The 26,226-nt window shown below is 40.3% G+C and overlaps 2 protein-coding genes across 2 annotated transcripts in view; one reads left to right on the plus strand and one right to left on the minus strand.

Moving 5' to 3' along the window:
- The window catches only part of LOC115620954 (protein kibra), a 33,079-nt gene extending 17,156 nt beyond the window's left edge, over positions 1–15,923 (plus strand). The window contains exons 2-9 of the mRNA XM_030514470.1: positions 10,485–10,786; positions 10,860–12,522; positions 12,591–12,771; positions 12,835–13,237; positions 13,304–13,609; positions 13,678–13,798; positions 13,872–14,081; positions 14,164–15,923. Coding sequence (XP_030370330.1) covers positions 10,485–10,786; positions 10,860–12,522; positions 12,591–12,771; positions 12,835–13,237; positions 13,304–13,609; positions 13,678–13,798; positions 13,872–14,081; positions 14,164–14,560 — 3,583 coding nt within the window. The 3' untranslated portion in view covers positions 14,561–15,923. The remainder of the gene's footprint in view (positions 1–10,484; positions 10,787–10,859; positions 12,523–12,590; positions 12,772–12,834; positions 13,238–13,303; positions 13,610–13,677; positions 13,799–13,871; positions 14,082–14,163) is intronic.
- Positions 15,924–16,745: 822 nt separating this feature from the next.
- On the minus strand, positions 16,746–20,276 carry LOC115622022 (DNA N6-methyl adenine demethylase). Its single transcript, XM_030515881.1, has 4 exons — positions 20,250–20,276; positions 18,916–20,088; positions 17,112–18,285; positions 16,746–16,994 (listed from the first exon to the last, which is right to left on the minus strand). Exons 1-4 carry the CDS (start codon positions 20,274–20,276, stop codon positions 16,918–16,920), a joined length of 2,451 nt encoding a protein of 816 aa, XP_030371741.1. The 3' UTR covers positions 16,746–16,917.
- Between the last annotated feature and the right edge of the window lie 5,950 nt (positions 20,277–26,226).

The following is a 26,226-nucleotide window of genomic DNA, read 5'->3' on the forward strand; positions in this document are numbered from 1 at the left end:
GACGTATTGAATACTTTTTGCATATTTTTCAAAATTCAAACAAAACATCTAGCAACAGATTTTGAAATCACATTTTAGGTGCTGCGTTCGTTTTTCAAAATGGTTTCTCAGTGAAATTGGCATAAAATGTTGCTGCAGTTTTGTTAATTAAAGGTCTCGAGACATACTTATTAACATATGTATGGTGGTGGGGCTTTCTAAATATAGATGCCCACATAAATTGGAAAAGAGAAGAAATATAAAAAATAACATGCATATGTCAACACGAGCTCATCGATCAATAACCAACAACAACAATGAACAACTGGAAACCTTTAAAGTGAATTGATTTGCCTTTTCAAGATCTTTGTCTATTTTGATTGAGACATTGGCTTTCTTCGTCTCGCTTTGGCTACGACGACATCTTTCTCAAAATTTATGCACAAACATTTGTTGTTTTTTGCATGCCACATATAAAGCTAAGATCTCAGAGAACTGTCAAACAGTAAATACTAAAAGCCGACTACAAAGACTTACGATTCCCCAAACAAGTCATAAAATCATAAATATCAATTTAAGTTAACTTTGCTTCCAAATGTACATAGGGAGCGTATGTGTTTGTCAACGCTTTATGGACGCTTTGAATGTCTGCCTTTGCCCCCCTAGCCGGCATAAATTCTATGAATTTGTTTAATAGTTCATTTGTATGCAGTTGCCACGTCCAAGGCGCAAAAATTTATTTCAATTGTTCACTTTGGAATTTATGGCAGACATTTTGTATTTTTGATCGTTTCCCCCTTCTCTTTACAACAACTAGTCTTGTCTTTGTTGTTGTCGTTGTTGTGTAACAATATCCATGTATAGTTTCGAAAATAAATGCAAAGACATGCCAATGGCAGGCTTCAAAGGTCGTTTTGAATTTTAAAAAGCAAAAGTAATAGAAAAACACATATTTTTATTGAATATGATTTGTTCCCAATCAGCTGGTTTAGAAGTCTAGCTAAGCGCCTCTACAATTTAATCCATGTTCAAGTTTCAAAATAAATGCCAAGAATTTATGAAAAATATTTGATTTTATAGAATTTAAGAACTATTCTAAAGTTTGAATACATTTGTATTATTTGTTATACCCTTAAAGAGTATACCTTAGTGTTTAGTTAGAATGTGTTGAAAGTATATATATTCTTGATCATTGCGTAATGACGAGTGGATATAGGGAGTATAGGATCTAATACAGGTTCTGTTACGTCCAAGAAAGACCAAGTTTTTGTTTTTGTTTCCGATACACTCCCAACTCGCCCCTGTTAATGATTGTTCCATAATTACCCCAATTCCTAGAAGTACATAAAACTGCACTGAATTTCCAAATATTTTTTCCAACAATATATTCAATAAATGTAATAAATAGGCGTTATTTTACCCAAACTAAAAGATAGATAATAAAATAGCTATAAAAAAAAGAACTGGCTAGAAGAGGCTTCTTAGTAAATCCGAAAATGTTGGGGGAACTCTTAGAAACACACAACTGTTGCCATAAAAGAATTTGTCGATACATAAATAACTCACTTTTATTCAATTATCAGCCAAGGTTATTGCTGATCAAGTTTTTTATCACTCACACTTTGTTTTGTTACACCAAACCAGTAAGCAAATCTTTTAACTCTTATTTTTCTAAATTGTGGAATTGTGGAATTATTTGATTGGAGATACATATTCCCATTTTTTTCAATTCCTTGCCAAACCAGTGCTGCCTTCAGACTGCATCTACACAATTGAAATGTGAATTATTCACTCCATTGCTCTACCAAATTTGTACTTGCAAATAGTCATTCATTTGAATTCTCCGCATTCCAATGTGGAAGCATTTCGGATCACGGATTACGCTGACTAATGATCGTTGGCCATCGCAGTGCGCTCCTGCCCACGCATATTTAAATAAGCACTCGAAAGCTGAGGCCGCATTCACACACCCATACCCATACCCATACACATATAGACATGTGCCTATATACATATATGAGTGTATCTGTGATTGTCGTCTGCCTCGCATTCATGTAATTGACACCCACTTACGAATCGGGGAACAGAGGTAGAGATCGAAAGAGCTAGCCTAGCTAGTCTTATACAACAGCACCAGCAACAAAATTGAAAAAGAAGAAATGGTTAGATAGATCGTGAATATAATAATTTCGTAGATAAAAAGCCAGCAGCTAGTCCCAAGTCGTTGGCTTATCTTGAAAAATGTGTGGAAAAGACACGTCGAAAAAAACTAAATGACAGACGCCATAAAAGAGACCAAAGACAAATGCAGACGAAGTTCATTGACTTGCCAACTAACCAGACAGCCAGCCAGATGTTGTTGTAAGAGCATTTAAAATATGCAGGCAGCTTTAAAATGCATTGATAAGCTTGAAATGGAAATTGGCTGGTCGCAGCATTTCCGTTTTTTATACGACAACAACAACGACAAAAAGAAAAGACAAATATTTAGTAAAAATTATGGAAACGTATACGCATAGGCCGGGCCGGAAGGAAGTTAAAGAGTGAGATAAATAGGCGAGTGCAGGCGACAGGAAATGCAGTTAATATCTTTTTAATTTGTAACAGCCCATGGCAACAACAACACACATATATAGCAAGATATAGCAACACAATAGCCAAGAAACTTCCCTCTGTATGGAAAACACGAGAGTTGTAGGTAACAGCAACGTCAGCGATAAGATAATAACAAAGTCGACGACGACAACGGCGACGACCTTTATAGCGTAATTTGATTAAGCTAGAAAATATTTACGGGCAACAACTGTATCGCAGATAAAGCCAGCCATACGAGTATACTATGTACATATAGTATACTTAAAATATAATTTACAAGGCATAAAGTATGCTTATTAAACATTATGTAGCATCCCAGTATCTCGGGAGCCACAACAACTATTTTTAGTGCTATTTCTGCTAATAAATTTCAAGCATCTGTCAGATATTTCGCGTGCTGCTGTCACAATCAACACACAAGCCATAAACACATAACAACACACACATACTCGTATACAGACCATTTGGGCGTACGTAGGTATGTCAAGGTGATTGCGTTTTGTCGCTTTTCGCGCTACGACATTGCTTGTTATATCTTATAAAGAATATATACATATATAGTACTAGTATATGTATTTATGTGTGTGTATAAATTTATTTTATGTTCAAATTTGTATTTATTTTTCGCAAATTTGCCTCAGCTAGTCTGTGAGCTGTGGGCAAGCTCGACTTGACCGATTGATACAGTATACAACATAAGTATGTACATTGTACGTATATGCATATTTCTTCTTCCATTGCAGTTTCTTGTCTTCGCCACTTCTAAGTAAACCGGAAAACGTGTTCGGCAAAGTAATGCACAAGTTCCGCTCGACACAAATGAACGCAACATTAGAGTCAACACATAGATTAGAACGTTATTTGTTTTACATTCGATCTTGAGAGTCTGGGAATGGAACCACAAACTGAAAAAGCGCGATCAATATGCAAACCAGTTCTCATTTCTAAACCGTTTTGTAAATGCGAAACGTTAGGCTATGCGACATGTTTTCATTCGTTGCGTTCCCAATACTAATTTGAAGAATTCGCGGTTTCCGAAATCTTACGTTCTTACAAGTCCCCAGTATTTGGTATTTGGAACACCGAATCAATATACTTTTGGACAATTAGCAATAGATTAAGAAAGACTAGTTAAATTTTAATATAAAATAATTTGTGATGTAATTGTTTGGGACGTCAAAACCGTAATCACGATTGAATAGCTTGAGTGGTTTTTTATGATATTCTATTGCTTTTTTATTAAAATAATGATTCACCATATGAAATAACTTTAAAGAGAGACAGAAACTTAAATCACATTCAGAAGGAGAAAAATAAACTCGAAATGCACAGGGACCTGGAGAAGTCTGCTCACTAAGTTTGGTCATTGTGGACTAAGCCGTTTTAGAAATCCGGGCGTTCATCCACGCAGACGAAAAAACTAGTACTCGCGTATTTTGAGCGAACAACTTTCGTTATTTGAGTAACATTTACAAAAACTGTACAATCCTTGATTTGTTCTCAATGGAATAGATGGTAATATGATTTAAAAAAGTATTCAAAACAATAAAAAATCAAATCAAAAAATCAAATTTGCTGCAATCGCCCACTTAATAAATAAACTATGCAAATTAGAATTTGTACATAGGTACAATATTTTAGATCGCTCATTAAATCGATGATCTAAACGTTTGTCGATTTATTGGGCGTCGTTCGGACGATCAATTTGCATTGCTAAATGAGATATTTGTGAGCGCGTCTTAGGCCCACGTTCAGTTGAGGACATTTGTTCTCGCTGTGAATAGCGAACTAATTTAACATTTGCTTTGGCATATCAAATGACATTAATTCAAATGCCAGACAGAAACCTGAATTCCTCAGTCATAACAACCGAACATGGCCGAAAACAAAAGTACTTTGAATTTATGCTAAAATAGAAGAATCTGAACGATGTCTCAAAGTCATTATCGCCATATCGTGAACGCTGTTTCGATACTAAAAATACGCAAACAAACACACAACATGTGTGGAGCTCAGAAATGAAAAAAAAAATGAAATGAAAAGAAAAGCAAAGTAACGCAAAAAGAAAAAACAGCAAGACAAGAAAAATATGGCGGCCTGAAAGATTCCACGCACACGCACATCAGAGTAGTGGCGAGATATACTTTTTATGACGGCAAATTAGCATAAAACGCCGCGTAAACAGTTAAATAATATTGTTTATACCCATTTATGTATTATGTATGTATGTACATATGTACCTATGCTGTTTGTAAGTCCGAGCCCGTATGCGTGCGAGAGTGTGCAGTTCATTTAACCCTTTGGGACAGTTTTCAAAAGGTATAAAGTATAAATTTTAATTAATAGCAGAATCAGCATATTCTAAATTACACGATTTAAAAGAGAAGGGGAGAGACACACACTGCAAGTAAGGTCAAGTTTATTGTTTTTAAATAACTTTAGAATACACTTAACTTTTCCTGGGCTTAGAATATTTATCCCAAGGAAGAAGGCGCATCGAGACATCCTTATATATTTTGAATTTATTGGATGGCATGGACTTAAGTTCTGGTACAACAGTTTTAAGTATTTACAGACAGGCTCAATGTCGCACTAGGGAAGTATCGTAGTAGCTCTAGCTCGCACCCGATATTTCTTTCAGCCTTTGCCTGGTATGAAGTTGCGCTGTAGAATCTCTTCAGATTAATTTTCTAGTTTATTTCTTCAGTATGAATTGATAAACTTATCTCAGGCGGCACAACTCAACTAACTGCTTTATAAATATGCTTACACAAGTCACAAGTTTTTCTGTTTATGACATTGTTTTGAAAAATCGCGTTACTTCAAAACTTCTTAAGCATAACTAAACTGTGCTGGTTTTTGGAGGTTGTTATTATTAAATAATCTTAGTTTCAAGTTGCAACTACTAAGTAACATGATTGTGTCGTCTAGCTAGCCTTGTCTTTTGGGGTCTTCAGTGAGCAGAATTTCACCATTGATAGCTAAATTTTATTGTATTTATTTGATTTTCCTGAAATGCGGTTGGAATTATTATCTTCAGATTACCAGGGTAACTCTTGACCTATTTCACCCTCTTCCTCTACTTGGTTCTAAAAGAAACAATGACCACAACTTTTGCTTTTGGCGTTTCATTTTTAAACGGGCGTTGTCTGAATAACAAACAGAAACGTTTAATCATTTATTGACTTTGTAGCAACGCTGCAAATAAGAACTATAAATTCCAATAGCAGCGCTGTTTGTGTCAAAACTAGTGCAAAGATAAGGAACTGAAAGCAATAGCTATTTAATCATTTCATTTTGAAACAGTATTGCAGTTGTTCTTTTAAACCAATCAATCATGTGTTGCAAATATTTTTGCGTTTTGCACCCCAACAGCTGAAAAGGGTTAAGGTTAAATGTGATTGTTGTTGTTGCTGTCACAGCCGCTGTTTTCTAATAACAAAGTCGCTGATTTCGTCGTCGCGAGCGTTGCCGCCATCATCAAAACCAACAACAACTGCCGCTTGTCTCTCTCTCTCTCTGAGTGTGTGTGTGTGTTGTTATTACACACACAACTACACGACACGCACGCACTTAACAGCAGCCATGCCCATGCCCCACAATGCCGTGTTGTTGTTTTTGTTGTTGCTATTGCCGCTATTGTGACAACAAAATACATGCTGAAATATTTTTGAGCGCTTGAAACTTGTTTTTGGACTTCATTTATTTTTTACATATTTTTCTTTTAAGCGCGAATTTATTACAAGCCCGTCGTCGACTGCGCCGCGCCATAAATATTTTGTTTACAATAATTTAATTTATGCCGCTCTTACAATATTAAACAACAATTTCAGTATCTATGCGTATCTTTCAGTTTAATGTTGTTGGTTGTTTTTTATGGCACATCATGTGGGTAGCAAGAAACAAATATAACAGTCGATAGGCTTTAAGACTGGCCCCCAACTGTCAACGTCAGCAAAAGCTGGCCGAGTGATGAGAAGGGAGGAGAAGCGACTACGAAGACGAAGAGAGAAAAGAGAAGCCTTATTACTGGCGTCTTTTTTTTACTATGGGGTGCGACTATTTTTTTTTATTTTTTTGGCTCGTGAGCGCCCGAGTCTAGTGTCATTCAATTGCGTGCCACATAGACTGACAATGGCGTCTTTAAGTCTCATTGATTTTTACTGCTCTCAGGTACCACTTTGCAAGAGGGAGGGGAAGTTCCAGGATTATTCAATATTTCTAACAACAACAGGGTCTGATGCTAAGAGGAAATGTGTATATCCCTACCCGTCTAAAATTTGAGTTACGAGTCTGTCTAATTAAGGCCATTTTAATTCTCGCCAATCCTATTGAGATTGTCGCGGTGCTGAAGGTCACTTCATATTTATCTTCTAATCTAAAATTCTTATCTGATGATAAAAACTATTAATGATACAGTCATACAATATATAATGTCGTGAGTTGGTGTAGTCAGGTACCAAGAGCCAACATTTTTTTAGCCTAGCTTAACTTTTTGCATGGCATGTAGTCATAGTCTATGGAATTCTAATTCATAATACTTATAATACCGATTTATTTTAAATTATGCATCAAAACAGCAAAGTTAAAAGAATAAACGAAGATGCCTGCACACTTTTCCTAGTTTCGGCAAATGAATATATAGCTAAAATTTTCTTAATTTCCAAAAACAATGTGAAGAAGGAAAGAGTTAACGAAAAAAACGGAAGTCTTAAAATTTAAATTTTATTTAATAGCGTGGTTTTTATACCTTGTGTGGTCCACTAGCCAGTTTCAAATGCGAATAACGTCAATATTTTCTATACCCTTCGATCGAAGGGTGAAAGACTCACGGTAAATCCCATACACATACTCTTATATAGGATCAAATCGTTAGTGTCTGTCCGTCAGTATGAACACCGGCAACTTTTAAAATATAACAACTAGGGACACCAAAATTGGTATAAGATACGCAAAGTATGTTTATTGCGAACCATATATAGCGTCCATATTTTATCATACAACTGCCATAGGAGTGATTGCTAAAAGGAAGGGTGTATTTCAGTTAAATTATTCTGAGTTCATTTTAAATTTTAAAAAGAAATAGCTTATTTCGATTCCGCATAGTTTGCACGAATTTGGAAAGGGGAACAAGTCTGAAAAGCTTCGTAAGTATATGTATGTGTCTTCTGAGCTCGCTACGGTCGCTGAAGTCTAAGCAAAATCTAATAAATGTAAATAATATAACTGAGTACCGGTGGAGTGGAGGTTCAATTTTCTGATTAATCGAAAGTGCTGATTTGTTGTTTGTGCCGCTGTTTGTGACACCTGCAGCGGCACTTCCGCCTCAATCCAATTGAAACCTGTGCAAACAATAACAATGTGAAGAACAACAGCCACAATAATTGTCATAATGATAATAAGTCTAATGCAAGCAGATAGAAAGTGTATTTTGTTTATTTATTTATGGGCGAGCGGGCAACGAAAGACTTTATGAAAATAAGCAATTAAATACATAAATTCGTTGAAATTTGAATTATGAAACCATTGCTGCTGTTGTCTTTAGTTGTTTTTTTTTTTTGCTGCTCTTGTTGACTTCAACTTCAACGTCGCTTCTGCGCAATCGCAATCTCCATTGCCTTTTGTTGTCATAATGTCAAAATTCTGGCACATGTCTTTGGCTGCATTTTATTTGTCTGTGTTGTTGGCTGCCTCACAGTCTGTTTGTTTACTTCATACGGCTGCAATTTTTATGTGTATCTACAAAAAACAAAAAAAAAAGATACAACACCCCACCTCTGTATAATGTTTTTGTGCCACTTTTTTTTTTGTTTTTGTTTCGTTTAAATTCGTTTTATCTAAACAAAGCGAGTTTATTGTGTCTGAAGTGCAAAATGCATGGCCTTTGTGTGATCGCCAAAGCGCAGCTAAAGTCCAATCGAATCGAAATGTACATATAGTATACGCTATTATTAATATCATTTGTGGACAAAGCCGTTGTTGCCTCAGCAAGCGCACGTTTAAGCGTCCTCCATAAGCTGGCCACCAAAACTGGGCAACAGCTGCTCCCCAAGAGACTTATCATGAAAGCGATTCATCGAACCATTTCGCAAATTGCTCAAGAAATCAATCACAAGAGCCTAATGATAATGATGATGATGATGGTGTTGAGGATGATGCCGCTGCTGGCTGCTTGTGTACATCTTCGTTGCGCCACACATCGCTAAATGCTCTGCGTCTGTTTTATTTTTTATGCCTGCGTCAACAAGCAAAATTCTAGCTAAAACGATTAAAGTAAGCCAACAAACATACAGATTATATATCTTCGGGCTGCAGTGCGCGCGAATGTAATACCCAATACGTGAGAGGGTATATTAGCTTTGATTAGCATTGAATCACGTCTGCATCTACTAGATATAAAGGCTATACAAGCTACTCTATTGGAGCATTACTATAATTCTATGCGGCTCAAGCTAAGCTTGGGTTATTACCATTCCTAATTACTGCGAGGGTGTAGCATTCGGAACAGACATCTGCATGTATGAACCTCTCGATCTAACAGTCTGCAAAAGCTAGAGATGCAAAACTGTACAATAGTATTCCTTTAAGGTGCATGAAAATCAAGTAAAGCTTAGATCAGAGAAATCTACAACGAACTTGGACACCTTGGTTCATAATTAATTCGTACCATGGACAGCCGTGTATTCTGAACAACTTGTGAATAGAGCATTCGGTAGTCAAGTGCCATCAACTATAGTGTTAATTTCTAGGAAAATTTATTATGGAATGCTGCGCAACAATCTTTGACCATTGAGCTCATCTACATATATAGAGTATATATTGCCTAAATATAAATTGTCTGCTTTAAATATGTATATACATATGTATGTATATATCTACGCAAATTTGATTATCATGGCTGGCCTTTTTTTAAATTTAATGGCCTCCAGAATTCCACAGCAATGATTAATTAACAAATCATAAAAATGGCCTGCCTGAAAGAAAACAAAAATATTTATTTCAATTGAGCTCACGACATGTTATCTATTCGATGCGATGCGATGCGTTGCTATACTATATATACGATGTATACATGGCACAGACACTTATAGACAGCCGCACACATTGGAGCAATTAATTTATGAAGATTAGCAATTATCGTTGGAATGCGAAAATGTTGTTTGGCTGATATTGAAATTGAGTTTCGCAAATAAACGGCAGCAAAGTAGCAGGAGAGAGAATGAAAAAATAAAGCTTAGCCGCAACGACGTCGACGACGGCGACATCGTCATCAGCATTTTACCGCAAAATGCGGAGATAAGATTAGACATATGGCAACAACAACAACAATGTTGTCGTCTTCATCGTAGCCTTAGTCTCGTAGTCGTTTCGGCTGTACACACATTCCACAATTCCACAAATTAAAGCCGCCGATAGCTTTGGCAAATATTTCACTATGGCGTTAACAACAATATTTTGTACACTTGTGCCAACTTTTACCCGAATTTCACAGGAAATGCCAAAGAGACGCATACCAGCCCCAGCACCAACACAGCCCCAGCCCCCAGCTTATCAAGAAGGGGCACACATACTCGTACACATTCTGTAACTAATACACTTAAGAAACGCAGCTATGCAAAGTCAATATCAATGGGGGCCTAAATGGCGTGGGAACAGTGGCCGGACAAACGGGTTCCAAGCGCTAAGACATGCATATACTTATATATATTTATATATTTGTTGGAGATGCGACAAAGACCAAAAAGACCGGCTAGAGAGCAAATGATCTGTTGAATCTGCTTTCGGACGGAAATTCATTAGCGATTTGTCTGTTTGCCAGTCTGTGCGCCATTTGTGTGTAAATAAGCTGATAAGGTCAGCTCGAGAGCGCTCTTACTCATCCGTATTCCCCGTTCCCTTCCTTTTTGCAGTTACACGAAGCCACAGTCGTTCGAGGATTGTGTGGGCGATGAGCTACCCGTGGGCTGGGAAGAGGCCTACGACTCAAATATCGGACGCTACTACATCAACCACATAGAGCGAACCACACAGCTCGAGGATCCACGCCAGGAGTGGAAGAGCGTGCAGGAGCAAATGCTTAGCGACTATTTGTCCGCGGCCCAGGATCAGCTAGAGAATAAGCGTGAGATTTATGATGTGAAGCAGCAGCGCCTACTGTTGGCTCAAGAGGAATACAACCATCTGAACAAACTGGCGGCCAGTCGCAGCAGTCGTAAGTCAACCCTTACCTCATTTACCCAAGCAACTTATAGCTAAATTGTTTTTTTTTTTTTTCAAACCCGCAGTGTGCTCGTCGTCCAGCTCCATGAGCAGGCACGATCCTGAATTGCTGCGCGCCGATTTGATGTTGGCTCGCGAACGTGTCCGTCAATTGAAACAGGAACTCACACACATAACCAATGATATTTCGTACACGGAACGGGGTGTAAACACCCTATATTCAGTGGGCGAGAAGATCAATGCACGCCAGAACGGTTGCTATGACATCGCCGAAGTGCAGGCCATACGCGAGGAGATGCTAAAGGTGCACAAGTCGCTGGTGTCGGGCGAGAAGAAGCGCGAGGAGCTGATGCGCTGTCTAGTGCAGATCAAGAACGAGCTGAGTCGCCAACAGATCAATGAGGAGAGTACAGAGCTCATGAATGCCGCCTCGCCCTTCGATCGCGTCTGCGTGGCATCGCAGACAGATCTATGTGGAGCCGGCGATAACGCGCTAAACAGCGGCGCCCGCTTTGCTGAAATGGCCAAGACGAAGCTGCAATACGCCGAGTGGCGCAAGCACATCAAGAAACTGCAGCAGCAGCTGGCAGATCATGTCGAACGCATCGAGCCCGGTCAATTGGAATCGGATAAGGATCGCATTCTGCTCATACAGGAGAAGGAGAAGCTGCTGAATGACCTGAACAGCATCTCGCTGAAATCGCGCAGCCCAGGGGAGAAGGAGGTAATACAGCAAACGCGCCAAAAGCTCGAGGATGATCTTCGTGAAGCGCACGAGGCAACCAACACATGCATTGCGAATCGCCTGCGACTGCACGAAGAGAAACAGCTGCTGCTCGACAAGCTGCAGGAGGCCCTTAAGTCGACCAAGCTGCTGGAGGAGCGTCTCAAGTCCTTCTCATCGGAGAGCACCTTCTCCATTAGCAGTGGCTCCAGTCTAGGCTCCCTGTCAACAGCCAGCAGCAAGAGCGCCCTGAGCTTCACGGACATCTATATCGATCCGTTTGCCGTAGACTCGCCAATCGATGTGGTTGACCTGCATCGACGCTCGCAGCGTCTCTTCCAGCAGCAACAGTTACAGCAACGGCAGCAGCATCAATTGGCCTCGCAGGTGCATGCGCCGCTACAGCAGCAGTCCTCGGAGGTATCTTTGTCGCCACGCAGCAGCCTGTCCATGGAGACACCACCTGCATCGCCAATGAAATACAATGCAGCCGCGGATCTTCAGCAGCAGTCACAGCTGCAGCTGAAGGAGGAGCCCACCTATGCCAATGCGATGCCACCACCCGCCTACCCTTCGACTCCAGCTGCCATCGTCCCAGCTGCCATCGTTCGTGGTGGTCATCCCTACGATCTAGACTCCACTGTGCTTGACTGCATGATGCTCGAGGCTAAGCTGCAGAAACTTAATATGTCTTCGCCGCTCAATCTCGCAGCGCCACTGTCACCCATCTCCGAGAAACCTTCACTGCTGGATCTGCCACAGGAAATGCTCAGTCGATCCTCCTCCACCTCAAATACGCGTCCAGTCTCGGCGGCCGTTAGCAATGAATCCGTAGCTGGGGATTCGGGTGTCTTTGAAGCATCGCGCCATCTGCCGCGCAAGGAGCTTGCCCAGGTGCAGATAGGTCTGAAGTATCTGAAGCAAGAAGGTGTATTGGTCGTCTCGCTAGAACGTGCCAACAATTTATCCGCTCTATGGACAGCCACCACGGACAACTCGCAAGTGTAAGTTACCATTCACCTGATGTCGCTGTGTCATGTTGCTTATGAAAACTCTTCTATCATCTCCACAGTTATCTGCGTGCCGCCTTGCTGCCCAACTCCCTCACTTCCATACGCACAAAGGCGCTGTCGGACTTCCAGAAGCCCGTCTTCAATGACACCTTCGCCGTGCCCATTTCCCTAGACAAGCTGCTTACCAAGAGTCTGCAGGTCACTGTGGTTAGCATGACTGGCCAGAAGGAGGAGATTATCGTAAGTTCCTAGATAAGTTTCAACGCCGAGATATATACTAATGCTTTGATCTACATTTCACAGGGCACTGTACAAATCAGCATGGCCGAATTCAACCCCGACGACTCCACGCTCAAGTGGTACAATGTGCTGAGCTCAAAGTTCATGCCCACCTTTGAAACGCTCGAAATGCCGTCGACCAGTGCTGCTGCCGCCGCTGCGGCCGTGGCCGCCACACATACTTCGGCTACACTTGCGACTGCAGCAAACTGCAAGGAAGAATCTTCTGATGAGTCAACCATAACCTCGTCGCAGACGTCGACTCTGACTCGCAATCAAGCGCCGCCCTTGGAGCTGCAGGCCCAAATAGCCGAGGAGCTGCCCGAACACGAGAATCTTAATGGTGAGCAGTGCAGTGACGATGAAGACGATGATGATGAGGAAGAAGAGGAGGAGAATCTTGTAGGTGGCGTCGTCACAACGCATTGTAAGTAGCCACTAAATAGTAGCGCACCTACAAAATCAATTTAATGACTTATGCCATACTCTTTAGCGGCCTGCATGCTAGACGCCTATTTGGAGAACATGAAGCAGGAGTATGCCGACAAGGAAACCAATACAGATTGCGCCTTTCTGCCAGAAAAGTCGCGCGGCCAGCTGCTGGATGACAGACCCGTCAAGCGTTCGCAGACCTTCACCCCCTCGGCGGCTGTCAGCAAGAATCGCTACACGTGTCGCCTCAATCGCAGTGACTCGGACTCGGCCATGCATTTTGGTGTAACGCCTCACACCTTCCATCGCGGAGCCGCCGAACGACGCTCGTTACGCTTCCACACCAAAGCGTCCAAGTCAGTCTCAAGTAAGTGTCTCAGTAAGGCTTTCAAATTAAATGACATAAAATTAACAACCATATATCATCGCGCACAGAACTACATCATACTCAGATTCCACGCACCAGCTTGGACTTGGAGCTCGACCTGCAAGCGCAGCATAGTAAGCTGTTCTTCCTCAATGATCAAATCGCCAAGCTGCAGAACCTCAAGGAAGTGTAAGTGTTCACAGACATATGGTTCAACGAATAGAATTTCTCACTAACGCCCACTTTTCGACTTCTTCTATAGTCTGCAAAAGGCAGCCGACAATAAGGATCCCCAGATTGCTGCCTGGGCCATTGAAAACGAGGAGTTCCAGCGCCTGGTGGCACGTGCCGATCCCTCCAAGTGTCCAGAGGAGCGCCAGCTGCAGAAGCTGCTCATGAAGACCGCCAAAGAAATACACAAATTGCGCAAGACGAAGGTGCCCAAGGGTTGTCCGGATTTGGTGTCATTCAAGTGAGTATCTATCGTTATTTTTGAAGTCTATGAAGTCCAACCTCACTAAATCAACATACTGTTTTCCTTTCCATCCATCCAGAGAGAAAATGACATTCTTTACGCGCACAGGCATGGCCGTGCCTGAACTGCCCACCGAATACACATTGCCTGATCCCGATGCCATCGAGGAGGAGGAGGAGGAAGAAGACGAGGAGGACAAAGCTGCTGAGACAGCCATTGCCATCAACAGTGCTCTGGTTGCCAGTAACAATAGAAATAAGAATCTCAGTGAGCATCATCATCATCATAATCATGCGGGCAGCCAAGCGCGTCGCGAGCTGACTACTGCCGTGGCCAACGCCTCTGGAGGAGCGGTGCCCAAACAGCCTATCCTGAGCAATGGTACTGCTGCGCCTGAGGCACCTGCCGATGCAGAAAACTCAGAACAGCAGCGCTACGACTATGTCATCGATCGCACCTATGGCGTGGAGGTTTAGAGCAGTCTCCCACACTCCCACACTCTTCTGTACATTATTGTAATTAATTTGATATTTATTAACTCATTTTCTTTGTTTCTAAGCCATTTGGAATGTTTGCGTTGCGCATAAACGTATTTATGTATGTGTATGTGTAAATGAAAGATGAAAGCAACTTAAACTAACCCTAAACCTACAACTGATGTAACAAAAACGTGTGCCTTATGTAGTAGAATGATGATGAAGCAGCTGCAACTGCAGCAGCAAATATGTAAACCATACTTTTAGAGCCCTAAGCCTACATATGTACATATTTAAATATATATATGTAGAGGAAATACAGTCAGTTGTAATAATTGACTCTCCCAACGACAGACACAGACAGACAGATAGACCCTGTAACAAAATCAAAGCAGAGCAACTACACTAAATCCTTGACGCTCCCACAAAACGCGCACATTGTGCGTTCAACCTTTAAATTCATAAATTCATATTGAAATCAACTGTACTCTTAAGACTTGAGCAAACTATACGAATTGTAAAGAATATTTTTTATATGCATATACATAATAATGATAATAATTTTTATGATAGTTTTAAGTGCAGCTGCTCTATCTATCTATAGGTAGCGACAAAAATATATATTAAACCATAAGTGAAGGAAACAAGATGCAAACATATTGAAATATTTATTATACATAATGAGTGAATATTACTCTATTGTTAGTTAGTTTAGTTAGCTTGCGTTTTTGTTAAGCTCAAAACGAATTCTTATAATTTTTTTTATAAAAAAAGAATATGAAAACCCACAAAAAAATAGTACGTGTACCATATATTAATTAAGCAGCGTCACTATGTCTGACAATCTATTATAGCTTTTAGATATATATTTAGCAATTAGTTGAAACCCGCCCCTCCCCAAAACTGAGTAGCAAAAACATTGTTATATTAATTAGTAGCATGTAGGAAAACAAGCGACCCTGTTAAACTGTTAAATTAATTGCCCTGGAAATTGGCAAAGAGCGCGGCTTTTGTATAAGATGCAGCCTAAAAAAGAAATTATTCACAACTCTTGTTTAGTGTTAGTTCTTGTAAGTTCTTGTGTAATTTTAGCCTTTGGCTTTCATCAGCCAACCAAGTGAGTTTCTCCGCTCCAAGTTGTTGTCTATGTTTAGAATCGTGTGCTTGGCATTTTGGCCATCCGATCACGGCTACCAACTATTAACCTAACCCCCTCAAACTCAGTAATGATAGCGGACAGCGAGAGCCCACATATTTTTATATATATACATATATGTAGTAATTTAGATGTAATAAATTATATGAAAGTGAACATGTATATTGTAACTGTGCAATAAACAAGAAAAAACCTGGCATAACTGAATCCAAAACTTGATATTTTGATGTGGTTGGTGAAAACTTCCGAATTACAGCGAGCATTTTCCAATAGTGGGGATTCTCAAAAATTCTGCTTCTTTTTAAAGCTTACAATTACGAATGCTATTGAGGCAGAATAATATGGCACAAAAAAACAATACTTCCACAAGTTTGGCGGAGAACTTCAACATTCGTAGTCGCCAAATAGTCACCAGCGCCACCTGTTACTCATTATGTAAAGTGTTACGTCTGCCATCTCTAAGCCAGGTACAAATGTTAATACCCAGGAAATTATGTTGCATACTTTTGGGCAGACAGCTTATACATTCCCTAAAAATGTGTAAATAATTTAATATGGAACTATCTCAAACGCAATACATGTGCAAGTTAATTAAAAATACAACTAAAGACTTGACTAAGTTGTTTTAAATCCTGCAAAGAATATAACATTATATTTTTAATGTTAAATTCAAGCTCTTATCTCTTTAGATTACTTACCTTAACTGTATCGTACAGGAATCACTACAAACAACGCACCAGTTTTTCGTTACGATTAACTTTATTCACATAAAAATAAATAATTATTACATTTCAACATTTAACCTGGCCAAGCGCGCAGAAGAAAGTAAACAATTAAGTTCCACAAAACAATTGCGCTCTGGCAGCTCTGATTGCGTCTCTTAAAATAGTATATATTCTGTATTATTCTTATTATTATCATTTTTTGAACGCATATTTACAAAGAGCATAAAAGACATACAGATACATACTACAAGTACAAGTATATGTACTATATAGAAGGGAGCATCCTGCTTAGGATCGTGGGAACGGTCATTCAAGTGCAGTATGCAAAAGTGCTGGGACAATAATTTCTTGGGTCTGTCTCAGAGTGCTGCTGGGTGGTTGTTCTTTGTGACGGTGGTGGTGGTGGTGGTGTTGGTGGTGCTGATTGTGGTGGTGCAAGTGCTAGTGCTGGGTGATAGAGATGCTGGTTGGTGGGCCTAGAAAGTGCCACTGGCTCCCCCGACATTGAAGTGCAGATTTTGTGACGCAAATGGTGGTATGCCGTGGTTCAGAGCTAAAACTTTACTAATTATTTTCAATTCTTCAAAGTTTTTTAAATTACTAAATTGACTAAGATTATTTGTTGGCTTGATTCTCTGATTTAAGCTATTGTTATAGTATAGATGATTACCTGAATTGACATTGCCGCTTGCGGCGGGCGCCTTTTGTTGCTGCTGTTGCTGCAGCTGTTGTTGCAAGTATTGCTGCGCATTCTGCTGCAATTGGCTGCTCAATTGCGGCGTCAAATGCTGGCGATAGAAATTTTGATTGTCCAAGCTTTGTTGCTGCTGATGCTGATGCTGATGTTGCTGCTGCTGCTGTTGACTGACAAGGGTCGGTGGCAAGAGCGCGTCAAACGAGTTGCTTGGCTGTATCTCCACGTTCGAATTTAGGCCAAAATTGGCCGTGCCCGATTCCTGGCGAAAGAGGCGCGCACGCTGCTGCTGCTGTTGTTGCTGTTGCTGCTGTTGTTGGTAGATCGCATTGCTGACATAGGCTGGCACGGCCAGCTGTTGCTGCTGTTGTTGTTGCTGCAGTTGCTGTTGCTGTTGAAACTGCTGAAAGCCATGCTGCGGCAGTGGTTGCACCAATGCCGCCTCCAGCGGCTGTGGGGGCGCGTTGAGGGCGGGAGCGAAGCTGAATTGGCCTCCAGGCTGCAACGGCTGCTGGACCGTCGGACTATTGCCCGCTACATTTTCCGCTGCGTTTTGCAAATTTTGCTGCAAGTTTTGGAAAATTTGTTGCACTGCATTCGTTGGTGTTGCCAATTTCTGATAGTTGTTATTGTTGTTATTACTGTTGCCGTTGCCGTTGCTATTGCCATTGTGCAGCGAAAATTTATTGCCCGCAACCGCATCGCGCAGCGGCAATTGCTGCTCGATTGGATATGTGGGATAGACAATGGTCTTGGTATGTGTGCTGGGTATAAATTCTACTGAAGGTCTTATGGTGTAACCCGGTGCCGGAGGCTGCAGCGTTTGTATTGCCTCCAGCGACAGTTGCTGTTGTTGTTGTTGCTGCTGCTGTTGCTGCTGCGGTGCTTGCAATAGTTTCTGCTGCAGCGGCAGGGGCTGTTGCTGCGTCGTCTGCAGATTGCTGGACTGTGCAATCGGCGTACTGGTAATGCCACCGACAACCCCGTTTCCATGGAACCGACTCTGCTCCTCCAGTATTTTCAGCTGGCGCAAAATCAATGCCTGTTGCTGCTGAGCCTGCAACTTGAGCTGATAGATCTGTTGTTCCAGTGCGCGCTGACGTTCGATTAGATAGTTATTCACGGGCGCTAGACCTACAATTGGCTCCTGCTACAAAAGGGAGGCATTAAGATTGGCATTAAGATTAAGCATTCATTTCTTTTCCCTCACGTACGATTGCTATAACACGTTATTTCTTGATAAACTATATATGTTTGGTTATCTTAGGGCCTCTAAGCCCCTTTGTAGGAAATGAAAAAACAAAACATTGTAGGTCTTTACAAAATCAATAAATAATTCCTGCCTTTCGCATATATATCTTAAGGAGTGAAAAGACTTGCGTGCAATGTTCATGAATGACAAACGAGCGATTGAGCCTTCTTTAAGCCTATTCTCTTTAAATCGATGTATAAACGTTCATAATCTTGCATGAGTTAGATACTCGTGACTTGCAAATTAAAAACAGTTGGTATTAATATGCAAATGAGGAAATGTCTAGTTACTATAACTTAGCACTACATTTTACCAATATACGCGAGGTATTCCCATCAGCTTGACTAAAGAATTTAATCAAAGAATCTTAAGAAGTTGGTATTAATATGAAAATGAGGAAATATCTAGTTACTATAACTTAGTACAAAATTTCAGTAATATATGAGTAATACTTGTATTCCCTTCAGCTTGACTTAAGAATCTAGTCGTGGAACGCTTTAATTATTTTATTCTAAAAGCAATGCGTACCTTGATGTAGTTGTTGGTGGTGGCGCTGAGCAAGCCTGGAGTGGTTGCGCGTGGTGCTGTGGAGGAGCTGGTCGATGTTGTCGTCTGGGCGGTAATTGTGGTTGACTGCGTGGGCAGTGGCGTTGGCGGCGACACGGCCTCGAGAACATTCAGCTTGGTTATGGTGGGACCAATGTGGGCCACCTGCTGTGGTTGCTGCTGATAGTTGAGCGCGCTGTTGTGCACAATGGGACGGAACTTTTGGGCCGTGCCGCGCTCGTCCAGATCCACCGTGAAGGCGGTGACCAGCGGTGCTTCCTGTATGCGAATGTCCTCCTTGTCGACCAACTCGATGTTCTCGCCATCCTCATTGTGCGTGGGTCGCGGCGTGGTTGTAGTTGTGGTCGTTGTGGTGGTGGTGGTGGTGGTGGTGCGTCGGCGTGTGGTGCGCGGCCTTGGTGTTGTCGTTGATGTTGTTGTTGGTATTGCTGTCGTCCTAAGGCTGCTGCTGCTGGCAGGACGTGCTGTGGTGTCCTTCTTGGAGTTGCGTATCTCAAATTTGATTTCATTGCTGCCTTCATGCGAGATTTCATTGGTGCGGACCCCATTCCCCACACTGCGGGTCAGCTGACGGCTGTCCGGTCCCACATCCAACGTCTTCGCCTCAATGGGCAATGGCGCTGGCGAAGAGGAGGAGGAGGAGGAGGGGGGAGCACTTGAGCTCTGCTTGCGCAGAGTTGTCTTCTTCCACAGCTTGGAGCGATCGATGAATGAGGAGAGCAACTGCTCCTGCGCATTGCGCTCGTCAAAGGTCGCCGTGTAGAATTGTACGGTTGGCACCACTGCGTCCACAGCACTGGTGCTCTCCTCCAGAATCTCCTCGCGCTCCCGTGCTTGTGCTGGCGGCGTGGGCTGAGTTGTCGGCGCCGTCGACCCCACCTCCTCCGGTATTGTCTCCGTCACAGTCAGCGTCGCTGTGGCCGCGGCTGCCTCCTCCTGCTCCAGCTTGTCTATGGCACGCAGCAGCGCCTGCCGCACTGAGTAGTCCAGCTTCTGGATGGCCTCACGTGGTATAATCTCATTGCTCTCTGTGCTGGCGCTCTCATCCTGCTCGGCTGCTGACGCGAACTGAAGCGCGAGAGCCGCCAGCAAGAGCAGCACCAGCAGCGCCCAAGGCAGACTATTCAGGTTTCTCTGCAAATGGATGGGTGTGGGAAGAAGTTAATGAGATATCTTCAAAAATCCCTTATTATTTCTAATTGTAGAGCTCAGCTTGATCATTTAATACTGTCGTGTAAGCTCTGAGCGCTATTTAGGAATTACATTTTGTAACTATTGCCAGTCCGGCTCATTACCTTGACTGATAGCTGAGCACATCGCATTTAGTCGAGCCACCGAAAGCCTAAGAAACTCTGCCAAGGGGTTTGTTTGTCAAAGAAAATAAAGTCGAGCTTTAGAGTCGATTCATGTGAAGTGAAAATATATGCATTATATGCTATGATATTTTAGAAAATATTGGTGTGTCTTGCTTAATTTGAAAATGAAGCTGCTTTAGTTTCTTAATCTCTCACATGTCTTTAAAACCAACTACATAAGCATTACAAGCACAGTTATATCTACACTGCTATCCGTTCTGGGTCATTTAATATAATGAGACAGAAATGTATTGCTTGAAGAAGTCTTTAAATTCCGATTCATATTAAGTGAAAATATACGCATTGTATGACGTTTTAGAAAATATAGATGTGTCTTCATAATTTGAAAATGAAGCTTGTTTGGTTTCTCAATCTCTCCCATGTCTTTACAACCAATTACATAAGCATTACAAGCACAGTTATCTACATAGTGTTATGTCGATCCGTTCTGGGTCATCTAATATAAATATTAAACAAGCAATAAGTGTCTCTTAAAGAAAGCATGAGATATTCAAGTATTGCTTGAAGAAGTCTTTAAATTCAGATTCATATTAAGTGAAAATATACACAATTTAATATGTTTTAGAAAATAAAGAAGCTGCTTTGGTTTCTCAGTCTCTCCCATGTCTTTACAACCAATTACATAAGCATTACAAGCACAGTTATCTACATAGTGTTATGTCGATCCGTTCTGGGTCATCTAATCTAAATGTTAAACAAGCAATAAGTGTATCTTAAAGAAAGCATGAGATATTCAAGTATTGCTTGAAGAAGTCTTTAAATTCAGATTCATATTAAGTGAAAATATACACAATTTAATATGTTTTAGAAAATAAAGAAGCTGCTTTGGTTTCTCAGTCTCTCCCATGTCTTTACAACCAATTACATAAGCATTACAAGCACAGTTATCTACATAGTGTTATGTCGATCCGTTCTGGGTCATCTAATATAAATATTAAACAAGCAATAAGTGTCTCTTAAAGAAAGCATGAGATATTCAAGTATTGCTTGAAGAAGTCTTTAAATTCAGATTCATATTAAGTGAAAATATACACAATTTAATATGTTTTAGAAAATAAAGAAGCTGCTTTGGTTTCTCAGTCTCTCCCATGTCTTTACAACCAATTACATAAGCATTACAAGCACAGTTATCTACATAGTGTTATGTCGATCCGTTCTGGGTCATCTAATCTAAATGTTAAACAAGCAATAAGTGTATCTTAAAGAAAGCATGAGATATTCAAGTATTGCTTGAAGAAGTCTTTAAATTCAGATTCATATTAAGTGAAAATATACACAATTTAATATGTTTTAGAAAATAAAGAAGCTGCTTTGGTTTCTCAGTCTCTCCCATGTCTTTACAACCAATTACATAAGCATTACAAGCACAGTTATCTACATAGTGTTATGTCGATCCGTTCTGGGTCATCTAATATAAATATTAAACAAGCAATAAGTGTCTCTTAAAGAAAGCATGAGATATTCAAGTATTGCTTGAAGAAGTCTTTAAATTCAGATTCATATTAAGTGAAAATATACACAATTTAATATGTTTTAGAAAATAAAGAAGCTGCTTTGGTTTCTCAGTCTCTCCCATGTCTTTACAACCAATTACATAAGCATTACAAGCACAGTTATCTACATAGTGTTATGTCGATCCGTTCTGGGTCATCTAATCTAAATGTTAAACAAGCAATAAGTGTATCTTAAAGAAAGCATGAGATATTCAAGTATTGCTTGAAGAAGTCTTTAAATTCAGATTCATATTAAGTGAAAATATACACAATTTAATATGTTTTAGAAAATAAAGAAGCTGCTTTGGTTTCTCAGTCTCTCCCATGTCTTTACAACCAATTACATAAGCATTACAAGCACAGTTATCTACATAGTGTTATGTCGATCCGTTCTGGGTCATCTAATATAAATATTAAACAAGCAATAAGTGTCTCTTAAAGAAAGCATGAGATATTCAAGTATTGCTTGAAGAAGTCTTTAAATTCAGATTCATATTAAGTGAAAATATACACAATTTAATATGTTTTAGAAAATAAAGAAGCTGCTTTGGTTTCTCAGTCTCTCCCATGTCTTTACAACCAATTACATAAGCATTACAAGCACAGTTATCTACATAGTGTTATGTCGATCCGTTCTGGGTCATCTAATCTAAATGTTAAACAAGCAATAAGTGTATCTTAAAGAAAGCATGAGATATTCAAGTATTGCTTGAAGAAGTCTTTAAATTCAGATTCATATTAAGTGAAAATATACACAATTTAATATGTTTTAGAAAATAAAGAAGCTGCTTTGGTTTCTCAGTCTCTCCCATGTCTTTACAACCAATTACATAAGCATTACAAGCACAGTTATCTACATAGTGCTATGTCGATCCGTTCTGGGTCATCTAATCTAAATGTTAAACAAGCAATAAGTGTCTCTTAAAGAAAGCACGAGGCAGACATGCATTTCTTTAAGCAGTCTTTAAATTCCACCGAAAGTTCTCTCATGCATTTCACTAAGCTTTATGCGAGTTTTTGGGCTTGTGCCACAAATTGAGGAATGAACGACCAAGCGCCCCACAGACACCTTCAGCTCGAGACACCCACACTTGCACGCTCTGGCAGCTCAAGCCATATAATCTGGCCGTGTTCATCTTTCCGGCATTTGGACAGACAGACGGCGAATCATAACGCATTATATGCTGCAACGTAACCAGACCCCGCCCCCACTCCCATCACTGCCACTGATGTGGGCGCAATGTGTGCGCGTCCGTGCGCGTATTTTTCTTCAACATTTTTGTGTTTTTTTGGTTTTGCATTTCGAACAGCTTGGCGATTGATTTGTGAACTGGCGAGGAAATGTTTTGCAAATTGCAGCTCTTTGCCTAAAATTCGAGACGCTTGTTTGCAGTTTTGCGTTGTTGCTGTTGAAAGTTCAGGCTAATTGTTGCATCAACATCAGCAATAGCACCAGCAACAAGAGCTGCACCGCAATCTGTGGCAATCATTCGAATGCAATGAGCCAGAGAGCAAAGCAAACGTTTCTATCATCTAACCACCTGTCGTGGCTGCTACGTGAGCGGGCACTTGCGGAGTCTGTGGTCTCTGTGGTCTCTGGTCTCTATCCACTCGCAGCACTTGGCGGCAGTCACGTTGTTGCCACTTGCCACTTTGCATTTTTTCTTTCACATTCTCCAAGGCAGTTTGGTCGCGCTATGTTTTCCTTTTAAGTAGTACCGATTTATTTTCGAGCGCAAACACTCGCAAAAATTACTTAAAATGGAAACTGATAGTTGAACTTTTTAGAAACAACACAGCACACTTAAACAAGCTGCATGCCAAGACTTTAAAAAATAGGAAAAAATGTTGTACAGAAGCAATTTATATTTTTTTAAATAGTCCTCTTCGGACTAGATACATTAATTTACAGTGTTGTAGGTCATTGGCCGAGATGGTCTTCCGGCTGCCAGTACAAGCCTTCTGGATGACTTCTACGTTCACATAAGGCTTTTCTTTTATCAGCAAATTCGATTTTCAGAAGAGATAAAAGGCACCAAAATGCTTCTTTTTGTTTTTTTTAAAACATCAGACCAATTTTTGGTTTCCAATCCAGTGGTGTGGAACTCACCATGCACTCTCTTTTTAGTTGCCCAAATGTTCGGTAAATTGATGTTTATTTACATTTCTATTAATATCAATTAAAAATTTGGCTGACGTTTCGATCGGTGATCGCATATTTATGCCGCTTAAACTTAGTTTATAAATTGAGAGTTTCTCTAAAATATGTACCAAGTTTAAAAAAAAACTTAATATTTGTTGTTAAATTTTTTTGATATTTTTTTTTGTGCCGATGACTCAAATACAGTATAGTATTGTTATGTGAGCAATAATTCTGTATCCATGAATTTTTTAATGGAAGCAGTTACTTTACTTTGGAATTCACTTCAGACGGCAGACGAACTACGCTTTTGAAGATTTTTCTCCTGGTTGTAATATAAACAAGTAAAAAAGCTAAAGTCCGGGACACCCGACTAACAATAATTATAGAAAATAAAAAAATTAAGAAAATAAAAAAAATTTTGATCGATTTTACCTCTCTCGGTATTCGAACTCACGTAAAGGGTGTATAATTGCACATTTACATAGCAATTGCGTCTGTGTGAGTGTATGTATGCCTATGCGCATCTATTCGTGTCTGTGTAAGCATTTTCGCAGTCAACCAAACAGCACCATCAACAACAGCCGCGGGCAGCGCTTGAGCAGCGCTGCAGCAGCAAATATATTTATGGCTATAACTTCTCGTTAAATCGGTCTATCATAGTGAAACTTGGTATACGGACATATAATAACCAACTGGGGATATTTCCAAAATTTTAGTTCGAAATTCCAAGAATTACGGGAGTTACGATTTGCGGGGTAGAGGGGGGAAGGAGGGAAATTCCAAAATATACATTTTCTGCGTATTCACATAAGTCACCTGGGACTAAAATTTGGTGTTCCTTTGTCATATAGTCTCCGAGATATAGGCGATTATACGAATGGAAAATCGGTAAAACCCCCATAGGGGGGAAGTGGGGGGGAAAATCAAAAAAATAAAACAAACTCGTATAGAATACACACATAACGCATCTTTGTGCAAAATTTGGTGTCTCTATCTCTTATAGTCTCTGAGATCCAGGTATTCATACGGACGGACAGACGGACAAACGGACAGACTGACAGACAGACAGACAGGGCTAGATCGACTCGTCTCGTCATGCTGATCAAGAATATATATACTTTGTGGGGTCTGCCACGCCTCCTTCTGCCTGTTACATTTTTCAGCTCCCGCAAACCTAATATACTTCTGTACATTTCATGTACAGAGTATAAAAATAAAAGACCAAACATTTTCATAAAAATCTTGGCTCGTATAGCAACTAGTAGTCTCTCCAGTTCTCCCTTAGAAGAAACCAAAACAAACATCAAAAATAGACATATATTAATTAAATTTTCTTAAATTATCGCATTACTTAAATTTTCACAGAATAAATTTAGAAGCCTCTACAACAAATTTCAAAATGAAATGTGAAATGTTTTCGCTAATAACTTTACTTAGAATTAAACGATTTGGATGAAAACAAAAGTAGAGAATTATATATTAATGACGTGTGTAACGTTTGACTTATATAGCCTTCCGGAAATGTGGATAATATTAAAGAAATTCTGTAGTGAAACGTGAGGCAGAAATAAAAAAAATATATATAAAAAAGTCGTGCTTCCTGGAGATAGCAAGTTTGGTCAATGTGGACTCAGCCGTTTTCGAAATCCAGGCCTTCATCCAGGCAGACAGACGAAGAGACAAAAATACGGGCATGGCTGTATCGGTTGAATAGAATAGAAATATATACATATATGTATTCTGAATATGGTCGTAGATGCTTCCTTCTCCTTAATAAACTCTGCACAACTCTTATATGAAGTCGATCGATCAGTGAATCTTTTCTTGTGCAATTCATCAGCACCCGTTTCATCTGACCTCTCTGGCTGCAACTATTTGTTGGAGTTGCAGTATTTGCTATTGTTATTGTTTAACTTTCCACCAGCAGCAAGCATTGGTTGTTGTTGTAGTTGTTGTTGTTCAAAAACATGATCGGGTGTCAAGTTTTTCATATAAGCGATGGCAGCCATTTTTCACCTTTAACGGACAGCCTTCGTGTTTGTGCGGTTAACTCCCATCGCAAGGTTAAAGTTCAAGTTCTGCAAAGGGCAAAAGTGTCTGTGTGTGTGTCTGCGTGTGTGTGTGTCTGCGATTGTGGCAGTGGCAGGAGGCGCTGCAATTGCAACAACAGCAATCAAAACGACTACAACAGTTTGATGGGAAATAATTTTTTTTTGGCAGACAACGACTATTGTACAACCAGTTTGTTGCAGACTTTCTG

Source organism: Scaptodrosophila lebanonensis, unplaced genomic scaffold, assembly GCF_003285725.1.
Source record: "Scaptodrosophila lebanonensis strain 11010-0011.00,11010-0021.00 unplaced genomic scaffold, SlebRS2 tig00000024-arrow-pilon, whole genome shotgun sequence".
NCBI lineage: Eukaryota > Metazoa > Arthropoda > Insecta > Diptera > Drosophilidae > Scaptodrosophila > Scaptodrosophila lebanonensis.